This window comes from Eurypyga helias, unplaced genomic scaffold, assembly GCF_000690775.1.
Source record: "Eurypyga helias isolate BGI_N326 unplaced genomic scaffold, ASM69077v1 scaffold15149, whole genome shotgun sequence".
In the NCBI taxonomy this organism is placed as follows: Eukaryota; Metazoa; Chordata; class Aves; order Eurypygiformes; family Eurypygidae; genus Eurypyga; species Eurypyga helias.
The window spans coordinates 67290-84215 of record NW_010274067.1 but is presented as its reverse complement, the minus strand read 5'-3'; the positions used below and the strand labels follow the sequence as shown (position 1 = coordinate 84215).

Here is a 16926-nt window from a genome sequence, read left to right as displayed (position 1 = left end):
GCAGATCAGAAGCTGAAACAAAGTTCTTGACTTGGTACAAACACCCCTTTGCAACAACTAAACCCACCAGCGTTCTCAGCGCTCTGCTCAGCGCAGAGCCAAAACACAGCCTCATCCTGGCTACTGTGAGGAAAATTACCCGTGTTCTGACTAAAACCAGCGCAATAGATAACTTCTGTGAGGGCGTGCAATCTTTCCCCTCATCAGGAACTATTTAATTCTCAGATAATTATGATTTTTAAAGTGCAATACTGTAACTGTAGGGTCACTGAGTTGCTGCTCTTGCACGTGCCTCTGCTGCTGTAATTGATGGGAGAGCCCTTAGCGCATGTGTCCCTGGAAAACAGCAGAGGCCTTCAAGTAGGCCTAGGAAAAGGGTGGGGGTGAGGGTGTAGCTACTAGGCAGAAATATTTATTGAGAAATAAGAAAACACAATTTGACAGCTGAAGCATTACCTGGGATTCAGTTCCTCAGTCAGGCCCTGCCTGACTTAGGCAAATTCTGTGTGCGTCTTACATCTATTCCTCTTGTGGAAATGTCAGCTAGTTTGTTAAAATGAATACACAACACCAAATTCAGCAATCAGTATGGGAAACAGTGCAAGCCAGTCATTTACACTCTAAGAGATTCATTTTTTCTCCCCAAAACAGCACAGCTCTACTTGGATTAAAAAGGAAAATATTTTTATTGGTGGATTACTTTTTTTGATTGCACTGTTGCTTCACACTAATCAACGGTTCATTAGCAAAGTATCAGTTTAAGCCAAGTAAAAAGGCAGTGAATTTGAGTAAAGACGGAGGCAAGCGCTGGTGTAACTCTCAGTAGGTACAAGTCAGTGCGATAGACTACCCTCACACCCTTCATAATGCTGTTTTGAGAGTAACCGATGTGGAAACCACGAGAAGGGCAAGGCTGTGCTGCATACCAGTCTCCCTAATTGACCCACAAGTAGTGCAAAGGTTAGGGTATCGGAAAGAGCAGAATGCCAGTGTCTCCCTCCCCAGTTCAAACCGAGGTGCTCTGTAACGCAAGGGTGATGTGCGATACGGCTTTTTGGTTTTTTAAAGTTAGGGGTCAAGTAATTTTGGCCACTGAAATGTAACTGATCCCATCGGGTTGAAGCCAGTCAGTAGCGCAGCCAGCTTCTCGCATGCCTTCCGCCTCTGCTGAGAGAGATGTCATTACTGTCAGCACGGTGTATCATCATCAATCCCCAGTCTAATTCCCATCCTCAGGAAACTGGGCCATGGGAGCTGAATGAAGAATAAACTGGTAAGCATTACCCACAGCAGCACAGTTTATTTTTGTGATCTGTGCCAGTTTTAAAAGCATACAGCTCCTGCAGGTTTTCCTATACAGCTCTTTGGTTTACAGCTCTAGCCTTATCCGACATTCAAGTTTCTCTTCCGAAGGGAGCAAACAGTTGAATGCAGTTGTGTGCATCCCATATCCGACTCGTGTGCTTTACCAATAAGACTGAAAAATGGAAAAAAGCAGCAAACACTAGAGTGTTTGGGCCCTGGACCAAATTCTTAATCATCTCTTAAGCAAGATCCACTTTCAACCTGTCAAATTTTGACAAACATCATAAAAGATGAAGTAATTACAAGCAGGATAAAAAATAAACTTTGCTAATAAGGGGCTGCCAACAGAGTCAGGTCCAAACTCCAGCCCCACAAGCCGAAACATGCAAGGCCAATGTTGAACTAAGGGGAGGCTCATACATGTTGTGATACGTTGTCAAGTCAGCCAAGGGACAGCTTTGCTTACACTGGACCGTGCATCTGAAGTTTTCAGATGTGAACAATGACTTTGCTTTCAGGCTCCAGAATGACAGAACTTAAAGGGACCTCATTTCCAAATGTTTTGGAAATTAGGCCCTTTTAAGGGTTCTGGTCTACACTTGAGAAATAAGCCTTCCCAGGTGAAGTCACACTGACATTGTGCACTTAAAATTGTTGACATCAATACCCAAAAATACCCAAACCCAAACCATTTCAAATGTGAATAGGAGCAGGACATGGAACAGGCAGCACATCAGCCTTCACGAAGACTGAGCTGTAGAAACATTGAAGGGGTTAGGCAAGTTCTTTCTCAGCTGGACATACACAAAAATTTCAGCTACGATGATTTTTTTATGACCTCTAACATAAAAGTGGTTTGATCAGTTTTATTCAAAACTGCACAAAAACATTCTTTGCCTCAAGGCTAAATACACGAAATTAGAGCCCACACCAATTTTCCAGGGAAAAAATATGTCACGGAGCTAAAATGATATTTATAAAAGAAGGTAGTTGCAGTTTTAATTGTTTCTCCCTTTTAGGTATCCAAAGAAGTTAGTACAAGTTTAACTCAAAACAACAGACATGTCAAACGTGAAGTTTTAAGGCACAAGTAGGTGTCGTAGCATGAGAACGTAACTACTGACTCCACCCCGAGGGGAATGGCTTGCAGTAGTGGAGAGGAAATGGGTATAGAGCTGTTTGAACAGTGCGAGACACAAGAACAGTCTGTGACAGGCGTGTTATGTACGCACAAACCTTATTTGACTGGTCAAGCTCAACAACAGTACCACTGTCCCGTCCTGCCTGGATCTTTAAAGATGACGTGTGTTCCACAAAAGGCCAGCGGGATTACGGATGGTTGTGGGGAGCAATACCTAAGCTCTACAGTCTTCAGTGCTGTATTTCTTTCTTTGTAGACGTTCCACTACCTTTATGTCCTCATCGGAGTGTAGGTGTGAGTGAAAGGTAACAGGTGAAAGGAGCCCAGGGAGGAGTCTCAGGTAAGAGGCAAGACACCTATTACCAACCTCTCGCTTCACAGCGATCCAGCCCTGCTGGGACACAGGCAGGCCAGGCTGCAGCTTACCAGCCACGTGGAGGCTGCGAGTAGATTCTCAGGTGCCCTGCTATGATCTACCCGAGTTCAACCTCACGGCCGTGTGGTTTTGAGCCTTCCCAGAGTATGGGGCTTAGATTTGTTTTCTTAATTTTGAATCAATATTGTCACTGTAATATCACAAACAACATTGAATCTGTTCACCACTCAGGGGTGCATTCTACACAGCAATGTAACTGCACTAATTAAAAATTTAAATCAAGAAATAGTAGCCTTTGGTGGAGTCGGTAATAGCCTGATTTGTTTGGCTTCTCTGGTTTTTCTTCTGGTGCTTTTTCCTCAGCTTTAACAGTTGTAAGATATGTTACCAACCAAATAAAATGTATTAAATTATTGCAATATAATTTAAGTCCCCACTTAATTCCTTTTGCCACTCTTTGCTTTAAAAATGGCATTAAAGTTAAATGACAGGAAGCTCGAGTACATTTAAGGGTACTAGAAGGTTCCTTGAGAACACTAGTTTTACATACAATGTCTGTTTCATGCCATGAAGTGCATTTATTTGCTTTCCAGAACATGATCCAAATCTAGTGCCAGGTTTTTTGTACACAGGCTTGTGTGTCTAAGGAACCAGAAGGGCAGAAGGGTAAAAGCTAGGAAATGGTCCTGGCTAGATGAGTTTACACCCTGATCACTTACGAGGGACAGTATGTAATCACACAAAATCAGGAATGAACAAGCCTGTAAAGCAGAAATATTTGAATGCTGTCCCCACTGTAGGCATCAGAGGTCTCTGACGCTTCCAAACTCCTGTTGTGTCTGTGCAGCGTGCATCAGCCCTCCAGATCAAAGCCATGTAAATGCCCATCTAACAGGAAAACACAGAGCAACCTGCCTGCAGTACCTGTAGGCAAGTATCAGTTTCAGGATTACAATAACTGGCTTGTTAAACATTCAGCTTTTTGCTTCTAGGGCAATTTGCACTCAATTTTACAACTTACTTGATAAGTATTTGCTGGGCCTTGTTCCTGATCAGTGTATCCCTCCCCTCCTTTTGTTTGGGCTGCTTGTGTTGTCCAGGCTTACCCCACTCCTTGTGCTTTGGTCTCTTTGCTTACTATTGGGTAAGGTTTATGGAATTAAGCAAGTCATGCTGCACCCTTTGGAAATGGTTTGATTTGGTGTCAGACGTAGTTCCTGGGTCATTCAGAAGGGATGGAAGCTGTCAGCTACTGACTGCTCTTTTACACCTATGAAAAATCTTGGCCTGGAATGCGTGAGCCCCATCAGGCTGCTGCCTCTCTGGGTTGCGACACCCATCGTTATAGACCTGTAATCTGTTACCTACGTTACAGGATGAAAGCCATCACCTTAACCTAGCACTGGAGATGGGCTAGAGGCAGTGATGGAACCTGTGCCCTAGTCGTGTCGCCTCTGTGCTTGTGGGGAATATTGTAATCTGCATAAACTGGGGTTATCATCACCTTTGGTTCTGGGGGCGGTAAACTACAGCTACCCAACCTGAGGAGGAACAACTCTCTCCCCTCAGTCAAGCATTAGCCTAAGAGGTCGAACGCCAAGCACCACCATCCCTGTAGAAAAGCAGACTTCAGCACAGTAGATTTGTCTTCTGGCTAGGGGCTTGTCGCTGAGCATTCTCCCATCTGTTTCAGGGGAGCGTCTGAGTGTAAGTTCACCTTTACTCACATAAATACCTGTTGCTACAGCATTTTGCAGAATCAAGTCCCATATAGTGAATTCATTAGGCTACATTATTCCCAGACAGGTCAGTTTTCTTCCAAGTACTTTGATGGATCACATGCAGGATTTAACAGTTGAACCAGCACAGGACTATTATTGCCACCTCATGTGTTCACATTCGGTTGTTCTGAGATAGGACTTTTTTATACAAGATGAAAATTAATGCTGGTTTAGGCACCTAAATTCTTAATTTTTCCTCTGTAAAATATGTCCTTAAACACAACATTTACCTTGAGTTTCCACTAACAGAAGTGATTAATATATCTTTTACAAAGCAAGAGCCATAAGATGGGAGCAAGTAGTTGCTCGTCTAAACAACAAATCAGTGCCTGTGCTAGAAACAAAAACCCAGGAACAGCCCCTCGTGGTGTCTGATCACTTTCTCTCTTTTTACTTACACAGAGAAACATTTAAAAACTACAAAGGGCAGGATAATGTAAATAAATGCTTTAAGGGGAGGAATAGCAAGGGTATTTTTTTGAGAAGTTCTAATATTTGTGTTATGTTTAAGTTCTTTTCTCACACTCTGAGGGACCCAAACCATGAATGTGTGTTCATCCAAGCTGCAGAAGACTCTTTGAATTTTAAACAAGTGCACTGAAAAAGTTTGTGTTTGTAAACATTTATTTTCTTGAACTGAAAAAGGCTTGCATCAGCACATGTTGTACAGCCTTGCAAATTACACAAATTGAAAAAAGTTGGTTTCATTTATGTGCAATGAGTCATTAATGTCCAGTGAGCATCTGCAAATGATGAAAACGTAAACCATTAAAAAGGTTTCCAGCACTTATCAAACACAATTATCTTAGCGTGAAAAGGAAGATAAAGAGATCCATACTGGTGGGAACATAATTAAAGTGCAAACATTTTGTCACTTGTGAAGATACATTTTAGTTTCTTCACAATTTGCTAAACAGAAAAAATACTAAAATGTGATTCAGTGAACATTCTTTGTAACCTTTTCGTATTCTCCTTCAATAATTAAACTTGTTGGATCAGAAGCAAATCCTTCAAGGGTACAACCTACTTGTAACTTCTTTTGACATTGCTTGAACAAATCTCAAAGACAATGGCCATCCAAGGAGTTAGTTCACTAATTTTTTTTTTTCCTCCCTCTGAAAAAAAAAAAAAAAAAGAACACCACGAGGGACAATGAGGAGGTTAACTTGAAGATTTGGGGTAGTTTGCTAGAAAATGAGCGTAATTCCTTGAAAATGGTTCTCTTTTCCCCTCCACCAATCCTCAGGTTCCTGCCTTGGAATGGACAGCTGTGTGCTGGCTGTGTAAAGGGATTATAAAATACAAATCTGAATATGGATTTTTATGAACGTTTGCTGTACAATAGAACTTTGGATCTGATACAAGAATTCAAAAATATAAAACAAAACTACTATAAAAGTAGGGGGCATTTCAACAGCATTCCTTGTAGAAAGCTGACTCTCAAAGATGATTCCTTGCTATTGTCTGGGATTAACTCCGCTTTTTTTTTTTTCTTCATCTGGGTGGATCTCTGGGTTATTTATTCTTCAATGGCTAATGTCATATGACAAAACATCCCAGGAGTCTCTATGAAGAGGACAGAAACCCCACCACATCAAGCCAATCAAGGAGAGGAGGACATGGAAGTAGTAAAGGCTGAGTGTCCACTGATGTAGCTGCTACTGAGAACTAGCCCTTTCCAGAACATGAAAGTCGTAGTGCTTCTTGCTTGTTCTCAGCCTGAACTTGTTCACTGAGGTACTACTTTGTTTCTTCAATGCGTTCTGAGCAGCTGACATTGTAGGGAACGTGGCTAGAACAGTGTAAGTGGAAGCCAAGTCACTCGGTTTGGATGGCTCAGTGTTCACGCTACCGTCTCCGCTGCCACAGTAACGACGATGGTGCTGCTGCTGTGCTTGTAGACACTGCGAATCCCTTACCCACCGAATCTTGGCACCAACTTTTAAAAGTTCTCCAAACAGTTTTTCCGCTTCCATACGAGTTATGCCTTCTGGCAGTTCAGTGATTTCTAGAACTTTTCCCACAACTGCAACAAGAAAAACATTGAATCTAAATGGGTCATTGTACTTAAGGATACAACACACAATGGAAAATGAGTTACTCCATAATTGCATCTCCAGTTGGCTGACACCAAACACAGGCATTCCCTTTCTGGTATGCTAGAGCGCCTTTTGCTTTCACATTTAGCATTGCTTACAGCTACAGGGGCACAAATAAAAGCTGGGAAGACAAAGAGGGCCCTCAAAAGAGAGAGCGGAAAACAACAAAATAATTGACACCTAATTTTGCAACAGTTTTGAGAACTCGCTATAGCTTCCTATCTGGCTTTTCCTGTGAACTCCTCACACATCACCATGCTAAAAAACTAGTCTGCCTTGTCTCAAAAGGATCCTTTCCAGTAAATGGTTAGAAAAAGCCGATTTCTCTGTAACTTCCTGCAGAGTTGCCAGTAGGTTGCAAGAGGAATTCTCTGCAGTAAAGATATGGAGATAGATGATGTCAGGTTTTACTTGGATGACATCATCACCACCTGCAAAGAGCTCATCTGTACATCTCCCCCAAATCCATGTGCTTATTTGTATTAGAAGGAAAAAAAAATAAGTCAAACTACTTTGTGATTTATGTTTGATCTCACGTTTCATGCAATTAGCAGGCAGCAAGCGTATGGATATTTAATATAACAATACAATGCACTTTCACCCCGTAAACTGTCAAACTTGCTTTTCTTTTTAGTACTGTCCAATCCTGATGTTCTCTGGTCTTTCCTCCAGCCTTCAAAACTACAGTTGTCTCATTTAACCTCTCCTCTCTCCAACCCACATCATCTTCTCCCTCCTTACATTTCCAGCGTTTGCCATGCCCGTTGCTGTCCAATTACTCTTCCTGCTGGCCCTTTTCTGGCTACATTCCCAGCCCACCACCGTATTTGCCTTTGCTGGGGGGACTGTGTCAGTCAGCAATTCCGTACCTGGTTCTGCACCAAGATCTGCTGAAGCAGCCTTCTTTGCTGGTTTCTTTCCCCTGTTTCCATGTCTGTTTCCAGGTTGACACTGGAAAGATTGACATAAATGATGTTTTAAAATGATGAATTGAATGACAATGCACCAAGATCTTTAAATTTCTAGGTTAGCCCAGTGCGAAACGGTGCAGAGGAATGTCTGGAAAACAGCCCGCGCGACCGCGGTGCAGAAAAGATTTTCATGTCCAATTTTGGTCTGGGAGTTTAGCGATCCTGCAGTCAAGCACATTCAATCCCTGGCTTCAGAAGAAAGGGATGAAATGACAAAAAAGAAATCACCTTAAGCCTTCATGGAAGAACACCCTCTCAGCCCCCAGTCCATCACATCTGGCTCATCTCAGGTACAACTGAGCAAGGTCTGCGTGTCTCCCTCACAAAACCTTTTAGCTTTTAGCTAACACTAGTACCTGGGTTTTGTTTTTCTTACAAGAAACAAGTTGCTCTGTTTCAAAACACCCGCTTTTTTTTTTTTTTAAAAACTGTTATTAAAAAAACCCCAAAACCCTTTTAGGAAGCATTCTGTGATTTTTGGAACTGTTGGTGAATGGCTGAAAAATAAAACCCCATAATCTACAATGTGCCTAATGTTCAACTTCAAGAAAAGGTTTCTCAACATTTGTTTGTTTTTTTAACTACAACAAACAAGAACAATGGGAAGTATCAACACAGAGTAAAACAGTTACTAGAAGGCAAGCACGTTCCACTCAATCTCTTTTCCAAGGCAGTAACCCTTTCCCCCATTCACGGGGGGTGCCGTGGTAGTCCTGAACTGTTGTTTCAGTGCTGCCAGGAGACTGCTCTCTGTAGTACCTGTTGGCCCGTCACTTGTCCGCGTAACACGGGTGGTGGATTGTACTGCAGGGGTTGGCCAAGCAGCGGGTATCTGGCATCTCCTTCAAGAGAAAGGCAATTAGAGGGGTTTTTCCTGTTACATGAAATCTTCCTCCAAGTTCCTCTTACGAAGTGGATCTTACGCAGAGGAGCAAGCAGAACAGCTATGCACAGAGTAGTGTATTTGGCTAGGCTACCAAAATAAAGCAGGCACGATTGAATGAATGTAAACCAGTCACGTGCTGATCATAAGGTGACGAGGTACAAGCTCTCTTGCATGTAAGGATTACACTGAGAAACACCTACAAGCTTTTCTTCGCTGCAGTCTTACTTAAATCCTCTCATTTCAAAATGAGCTTAACAAGGCTAACGCTTCTCTCAGTGCACTGCTTTTATCGTTTTCGTGGTGATATCCCCAGTTAGTGCCAAGTACACCTTCACATTCCTACTGGCTCCAAGGGTCCACAAAGACAATGGAATAGAAGCATTTAGTAATCACAGAAGATTAAGAAGGTTGACAGACACTGGACAACATGCAACCTGGGATTTTTACACCACCACTGGAATATAACGTAACAACAAAGATTATGCAGAAGATAAAACAAAGACAGGCAAGAAAACAAGGTTTCCTTTATCAATAAGGAAGACAGATTTTTTTTTGGTAAGTTTTGCTTTAGAGTAAATCTTTCTGTAAAACACACCCATTAATTTGGAGTTTGGGAACAACACCAGGATGTTTCTACTCACTGACAAAGGTGGGTTTTTATCATTTGGTTTTCACACGTTCTTGGCGCTCACATCTCAGTGAAAATTCCCTATTCTGTTTTTCTGTTAACGTGGCAGCAGAGGACTGACACTCTTCTACAAGGAGATTTTTCTGTCTTTGGGTGGGTACTGGCTGACGTAGCACAGACCAGGCTGGAGGCTCCAGTCCCACTGTGCCAGGTTTTGTTCAGCAGTGCTTCCATTCAGCGCACCGTCAACTAACACGGGAGCCTGGCAGAACATTCACCTCGACACTGCGTTTCACGTCCTTTCCCCCAGAAGACAATCAGCCCAGCCTACGCTATTCAGATCAGCTGGTGCCACATGGTTTATTTAATCTTGGTAGCTCTGATGTTACATCCTTTGCAACAGTGTGTGTGAAGTTCTTCGGTTCTGGTTAAAACTTGAAACCAAATTATATCATGTTTTATTAATGTTTTCAGTGTTGGAATGGAGAATTTGACAAATGAGAAAGCTAGTGGGTTAGAGACGTTCTCACAATGATAAGACCAAGAGCTTTTGAGAACATGGGGTAGGCTAACCATGTGGAGAGAGAAGCTGAAGTTTTACATGATGCTCAACAGGTAATTTTGATGATCCTGCTTCAACAGTGTTACTACTAAAGGAAGCCACATAGTCAGAAAACCCTCATGTAACTTGCATTTTAAGCATCCAAATAATTAAACAAACAAACAAAGCCCAAACATACACACAAAAAAAACCAAACCACAAAACCCAAATATACACACGTTTTAGTTCACTAACCTTGTCCAGGGACAAAAGGTCTAGAAAACTGGGACACAATAGAAAGAGGTGTTAATGTGGGACGGATGTTCTTCATGTTTGATAGCTGAGCTGGTGATGGTGACTGGGCAGGTGAGGTGACAGGACTACCCAGTTGAGGACTGTGCTGCAACTGGAATAAACAAGTCAGTGTTTTTAAAAAGTACCTAGTTCAACAAGCTAAACACCACCTACAGCTTTCAAAGGCTGAAGTTAAAATAGCTCTACTAAGTATTATCAGAGCAGATTTTTATTTCCCAAAGAGATGCAATTTATGCAAATTTTAAGTCACCCTGGAAAGCAATACCACCACCTCATACCTGTGCAGCACCGTCTAAAGTGCTAAGTTCTGTGGACTTCTGCCCTCTCTGCTGCTCACAGTAGTACTTATGCTGCTTCCACTGCGGGGGCGAATGGTTCCGCGCCTGCGGGCTGTTGGGCACGTTCAGCTGCATCATTACTACTCCTCCTCCTGGCGGGGGTGCTACCGCTGCAAGACAAGAGACCAGTGGGATACACCTGGCTCCTCGCACATCCCCATTTGCGTTTTAGCACAGCAGATGTGAATTAAAAACACGGGGTGGGGGAGGAATATAATAAACGTTTTGCTAAGCAAGCTGCTGAATGCCAGAAAGCTACAGCAGTGTCTTCTGTACTCTTACACTTCCACTGTCAGACACTGCGACAGTTAACTCAGGGCTTCCCAGAACTAGAACATAGTGCAAACACAGAGACTCATCACTGAGAAGGTTTTCTAAAGAAATCATTCTGTTTAACAGCACCTGAGAGCATGCAACGTTCACCATTGTTACTGTCTGAGCAGTGTGTTGAAGATACCACTCCAAAATGTGCTTTAATTAAAAACAGAAGTTACCCAGGTAGTCTGACATTACCCACAGCAATACAGACTCAAAACGTCTCCTCTGATATGATGGCATACATCGGAAAGACCTGGAATCAGTCTTTAGCCTGAGGCAAAATTACCCTCATTTGCAAGTCCTGCATAGGAACATTTTTCTGGGCAGAGACTGGAATTGGATCCCCACATCCTGTGCCACTCTGTGGTGGCTAGAGAAATGCCGGAGTCAGGGGAGAACACTTAAGGCTGCTTGGGAAGGTTTTGCATGCGGAGCTGTGATGAGAGCCTGCCCGAGAGAGAAGCCGTCTTCCCCCTTTGACCTGGCTCTGTCCCAGGTAACTTATATAACCTCCTGTTTACTTGTAAATGGCTGTTGGCAATTTCCTTCTCTGCTCCGCCCACTGTTTACAGCATTTCTCAGAAACCGTGATTAAACGCATGCTTTAAACATCATTTAATCATCTACCCTTACAGAGGGAGCCTTCTCAGTTTAGTCCCTACGTCACAGCACCAGTTAGGAGCAGGTAGATACAGGCTATAAAACGCACTCATCTTCTATTTTTAAAATGGGCTATTGTTTCCACTACCCCTGGGCTCCACAAAAAAGAAAGAGACTCCTTCAAAATGCAAACCAAGACACAATAATGAGCTCAATACTAAAACTATTACTAGCTTTTGTACATCATATTCTGAAATCTTTACTATGTGGATGTTCATAACAATAAATGAAATAATATTGGCGATGTTTTCCTATCTGCACCTTCTTTTTAATGGCAAAAAGCTCCGCCCGTGTGTTACAGACTGAAAGGGAAACACCAGGTGCCTGGCCAATTTCAGCAGAAGATTTAAATTAAGAGTTCTTGCTTTGTCCCTGTAAGAGCCACATCACCAATATCTCTATTTTGTTGTGCAGCAAAAAAACCCCATGATTATTTAGGGATATCTGCTACATAATCAGAATGACTATTTTGTTGTGCAGCAAAAAAACCTTGACTATTGAGGGATATCTGTTACATAATCAGAATGCTATATGACAGTTCCTAAGTGATAAAGCCAAAAGCTTACCTAACCCCTGTATGTGAACCTGAGATGTACCAGACATACAGCTACATACACACTACATCTTACACAAGAAAACAGAGTTCATTTTAATGTTTGATACATATAAATACTGTGATACGTATTTACACCTGTTTTAGAATATTACAGTATTTTCTTCTGCAGCACTCTAGCATACTCTTTTGGCTTCTCTGTTCTGTGAGAACTGAACACCCAAAACCCACGCTTGTCTGCCAGAACCATCCACAGCACCACTTCTAAAAGGGTGTCACAATCACGGCATTCAGACTGCAAAAGAAAACTGTAAATCCAGACAAATTTGCTCTTTCTAGTACTTCGAGTTTCCCAGCATTTCAGCAAATTAAAACAAATGGAATTCTTTTCCTAAGCAAGCATCCTGACAAAATGAAATGTCACAGAACGTGTAACTCAGTTTGCAGACATTTCATCACCTGGCAAACGCATGAGAAGGGATGCTCGGAAGTAATCCTTGAAAGGATTTCTGTCAAGGACCAGATTTGCACAGTCTGGTCCCCTATAACTCTTCCAAATGAAAAGAAACACAACTCTGCTGCTTGTCTGCATGTGTCCTCATTCTCCTCACCTCAGCAGCCTTGATTCATCACCTCTGTATCGCTGACAGAAGCGCACGCTTTTCTTTATTCTCCCTGTGTCAGAGGGACTCCCCCTTCCCCAAACTTCTTTAGGTCACAGTTTAACAGGTTGGAATCAGGCCTTCAAGGCTGCATGAAACCAGCACTACCAGGCCAGATTGCGGGTGGTACAACAAACCAGTTCAAGACCGACTGCAGACATCCTGAAACATCAATCTGCCAGAATTAAAGCCAAATGGAGCAAAATGGAAACCAAACCTGTCCATGAGCTGAAACCCGCTGCTAATCCAGCTATCTTGCCACTTAACCGCACGTTATCTATTTACTAATAAACAGGCTCTAAAAATATCTTGAAAGATAAACATTCATAAACCCCACCACATCTATAGTGGAATCTAGGTCACTGACCTGGAGTTGTTTAATCTATCGCTTGCTTGCGAAATACCGAGGTAGCAGCAGTCGGGATTAGCCCTTTCTGGCCGGCCAAACCTCTAACATATCAAATTCTGTACCGGTAAAACGAGGACAGTGCCGCTGCGACCACAGGACCGGTCTGTAACTGCTTGCTTGGAGGCTAACCCTAGTGCTCTTAACTTCCTGGGCAGCCCACCAAACTTAGGGGTGGACATTGGGTTTTTAAGTGTTTGGATGTTAATGTGGATAAACGTTTCGTGGATATGCCAAGCTCTATGTCACTGCTGTTTTGACACACCACTGAGGCTGTTATTTATATACCTTTTCCAAATTACCTAAGTATTTTGTAGATCAAAACATTCTGAACCTGATTTAAGTAAGCCTGCTCAGTGACAGACACTCATCTGCTGATGGCTGCCTCCGAGTCGCCCTCATGAATTTTTGGCTGTTGTTTCACTTCAGTTCCAAGTTGCTGTTTCTAATCAGATGAAGAATTATGGAAAAAGAAGTATTTGCAGAGACGGGAGTCAAGCTGCTGCTGTTCTAGCAGTTAGCCGTGAAACGGTTGGTCATTTACAACAGATTTCTGGACAGAATGGCTCAGATGAAAATCCCAATAAAATGTACCTTTTACTGGCTGCATGATGGCAAGACCAGTGGGCGAACTTTTACATGATGAGGGTGGAGACACTATGCTGTAGTGCACAATGGAAGCAGCCTGCTGTGGCTTTGACTTTGATGAAGGTGGCAATAATGTAGGAGGTGATGGCTTCTGACTCGAATGGTTGCTATAAACTACGAAAGCAAAAGCAGTAAATAAAGGCTACCAGAAAAACAGAACCAAAACACCCCCCACAGCTTCAGAGGATTTCATTGAGCTTTTCAGCAGGTCAAAGAGCTACCACTCTGCCCAAACCCAGGCTGCTTACGGTTTTCACCCTCTCCTCAGGAACTCTTAAGAAAACTGCTACTCTGTTAAGTGACATCTAGAATGCTTCTCAAGTAGAAGAGCCAAGTATACTGCTTCAAAACGTGCTTTGCTCCTCTTCTGTCAAGTGTAAACCCGATCCCCAGATTTTCCAGACCCACACAGCTAGTCAGGAAAAGATGAGACACTGCTGAGGTGTAGGTCCCCTGTCTGTCCCAGCTCAGCAGCAGCCATACCAGGCATCGTGGTGTACGTTGTTGGATTCTAAGAAAGTTGTGCTGAAACCGGAGCGCTTTCAGTGATAAACAAATTGAGATGCCAGTTAATCTACCTCCAATATAACTTCAAAAAATGGAATACAGAAGGAAATACAATACAGTAGTTAACCCTTAATAGCAAATATCCAATCACCAATAGCTAGACATTTTGGAAGTCTTTCAATAAAAACTTTATTCCCCCAACCTGCACACTGCTGTCCTTGAAGCTGCTGTGAGTTGCACGGTGATGATGTTCTAGGAAACTGTATCTGCTCAGATCCAGGAGGCTGCAAGTATCCTACTGATGAACTGTAATAACAGTAAGAAAAAAAGAATGTGACTAACAGGCCTTTATGCTACACATTTATTTACTTATGACTGCTGTGTTTGTGGTCGACACGTCCTGTAAATCACTGAGATTCTGTTAATTTTAAAATCAGTAATACTCTCACCTACCCCCAAACCTACTCATTCTTCAGAAGGCTGCAGTTTCACATCACTTCCTTGGCAAAGTTATGCCCTGCATGCACTAAGAAGCTGTACTGATTCACCTATTTTGACATACTATTTTCAAAATGTACCTCGGGTAACGGGTTTAAATTGAAAGTGGGGAGGTTTAGATTAGATATCAGGAAGAAGTTCTTCCCAGAGAGGGTGGTGAAGCACTGGAACAGGTTGCCCAGAGAAGCTGTGGATGCCCCATCCCTGGAAGTGTTCAAGGCCAGGCTGGATGAGGCTGTGAGCAACCTGGTCTAGTGGAAGGTGTCCCTGCCCATGGCAGGGGGGGTGGAACTAGATGATCTTTAAGGCCCTTTCCAACCCAAACCGTTCTATGATTCTATGATTTGTGTGTCACTAGTGCTCTATCAGTATAAAGACCTGTAGAATAACAATAAAAAGACAATTTGCTGTCTTGGCCAATTACCCAGGAGCAGGTCTCCGTTAAATGACGCCCACTGACCTGCCAGGAGGGTTACAGATGCTGTCCCCTCAACGGGACGCTGCCCCATGCAGCCCAGCCAGCTCATTCAGCACACCTCTGCCTCCGGGTAAGGTAACACAGCTTAAAGAGATGACCACACTTCCATGGCTTTACCACGTAGGGTGTGGGAAAAGGAAGGTGAGTCAAGGAGATAAAGCACTTCTCCTTTGGTTGTAATACGTAGGAAAAGAACAATTAAAAAAGTTTATATACACTAGGTATTTTTCAGAGCATTTGGAGAAAAACAGGTAAGGAACAAACACAGGCAAATTCTATCACGCCACTCAGTGATCATACTGCCAGAGCATCAGGCTGGCGGCCCTAATCAGAGTGGTGCCTGGAGAATCCTGCCCTTCGTGTCTGCACTAACAGATCAAGTAAACGTTCTGAGGGAATGAGAAAATAAATATCTTGCTACTTGAAACTGGGAGGGGGCAAAACTATGTGTAATCCTGATGGACTTCCCTCTTTTACCTGTGTCGCCACAAGAAGTTTGTTCCATCCTTTGTCCCAGAGTTCAATTATGTAATTTGAATGTAAAGATTCCCTGCCACTGAAGCAGACAGCTCACTGACAACTCACACAGACGGGTTCGTATCTGCATGGGCTGTGTGCTCTCACACAGCTTCTCATCGGCCTAGCCATTACAGCTGTCAACAGGGACCTGTGGGTTTGAGACCGTTCAGGGCCTGCAGAATGTTCTGCTTCCCCTGTCAAAGTGCTGCGACACCGCTATTTTGATAAAAGCAAGCTGCTGTCAGGAGTTGCTAGGCTGCTCTGAATTCCTAACAAACATCTCCCTGTTCAAAAGAGAGGGACATTCTAAATGACACAGAAGATCAAGCAGCAAGCTCGCTTCAAAAAGTCTGGGATTATGTCTACCTGTGACTTCACTGAACCTCAAATACAGCTACAGAAGAAGAGAATAAAAAGAACCTTGAGACAGAAAGAAGAACTCAGGTTTAAGCAGAGGAAGCCATGCAGCGATGACACAAATACTATTTGTGTCTCTGCACTCACAAAAGGACGAAGCAAGCTTCATACTGCTGCTGCTTGTTTAAAGGCTGCAAGCCAGGTATTCCTAAATGATGCACGTTTACAAGTTAACAACCAGAGAGAGAGAACTACTTGTAACCAGCGTTAACCCTGCGGGGTTCTGTGAGGCACCTGCCCGCTGTTCTCTCACAAATGCTGAAAGCGTGCTGGGCACAGATGGGTACCCAGGGAGGTCTGCTCATGGAGACCACTTTGCTGTTACCGAGGCAGGCGAAGAGCAGTGTTAGTTATCAAAGGAGAGCAGAGCGCAGGACAAGTCCCCATCCTTGGTTCATAGCCAGCTTTCTGCCAGCAGGCCTCGTTAGCAGCAAAGTGAAAGCTAAGCTCCTTCCAGACAAAGCTCCAGAACAGGAAGTCAGTCTTTTTTGGGATTCCAACTCCCTCCTCTCTGCACCTTACTAAGCAGTATCTCTGACACAACCAGTGAACATGGGTATCATCTAAAACGCTACTGCCCAGCGGCACCGCCACTGAACGCACCTGCGTTCCACACGTAAGACAAGCGATGCAGAGACCTTCAGACGTGGAACTGCACCAAAGGATTGCTGAAAGTCATACGGGAACAATTAAAGCAACACCGGTTGCAAAAATAAATAGGCAATGAAGTGTCCAAAAGCCTGCCCATAAAATACATCACCATACTGCAATACTACAGCAGATCCTGTCAGTTATTACCAGGCAGTTAAGCACAGTTGCTGAGAAAGCAAACAACAGAGTTAAACTCACCTCAAATTATTCTGTTGGCCTGATGGAATG

General features: G+C 43.2%; 1 protein-coding gene across 1 annotated transcript in view; it reads right to left on the bottom strand.

The window, feature by feature from the left end:
• Positions 1–5209: 5209 nt before the first annotated feature.
• The window catches only part of R3HDM1 (R3H domain containing 1), a 50666-nt gene continuing 38949 nt past the window's right edge, over positions 5210–16926 (bottom strand). The window contains 7 exon segments of the mRNA XM_010159705.1: positions 5210–6629; positions 7572–7653; positions 8433–8515; positions 9984–10128; positions 10322–10485; positions 14338–14441; positions 16897–16926. The exon segment at positions 16897–16926 is cut by the window's right edge and continues 29 nt beyond it. Of these exon segments, the coding sequence (XP_010158007.1) occupies positions 6262–6629; positions 7572–7653; positions 8433–8515; positions 9984–10128; positions 10322–10485; positions 14338–14441; positions 16897–16926 (976 nt within the window). The 3' untranslated portion in view covers positions 5210–6261.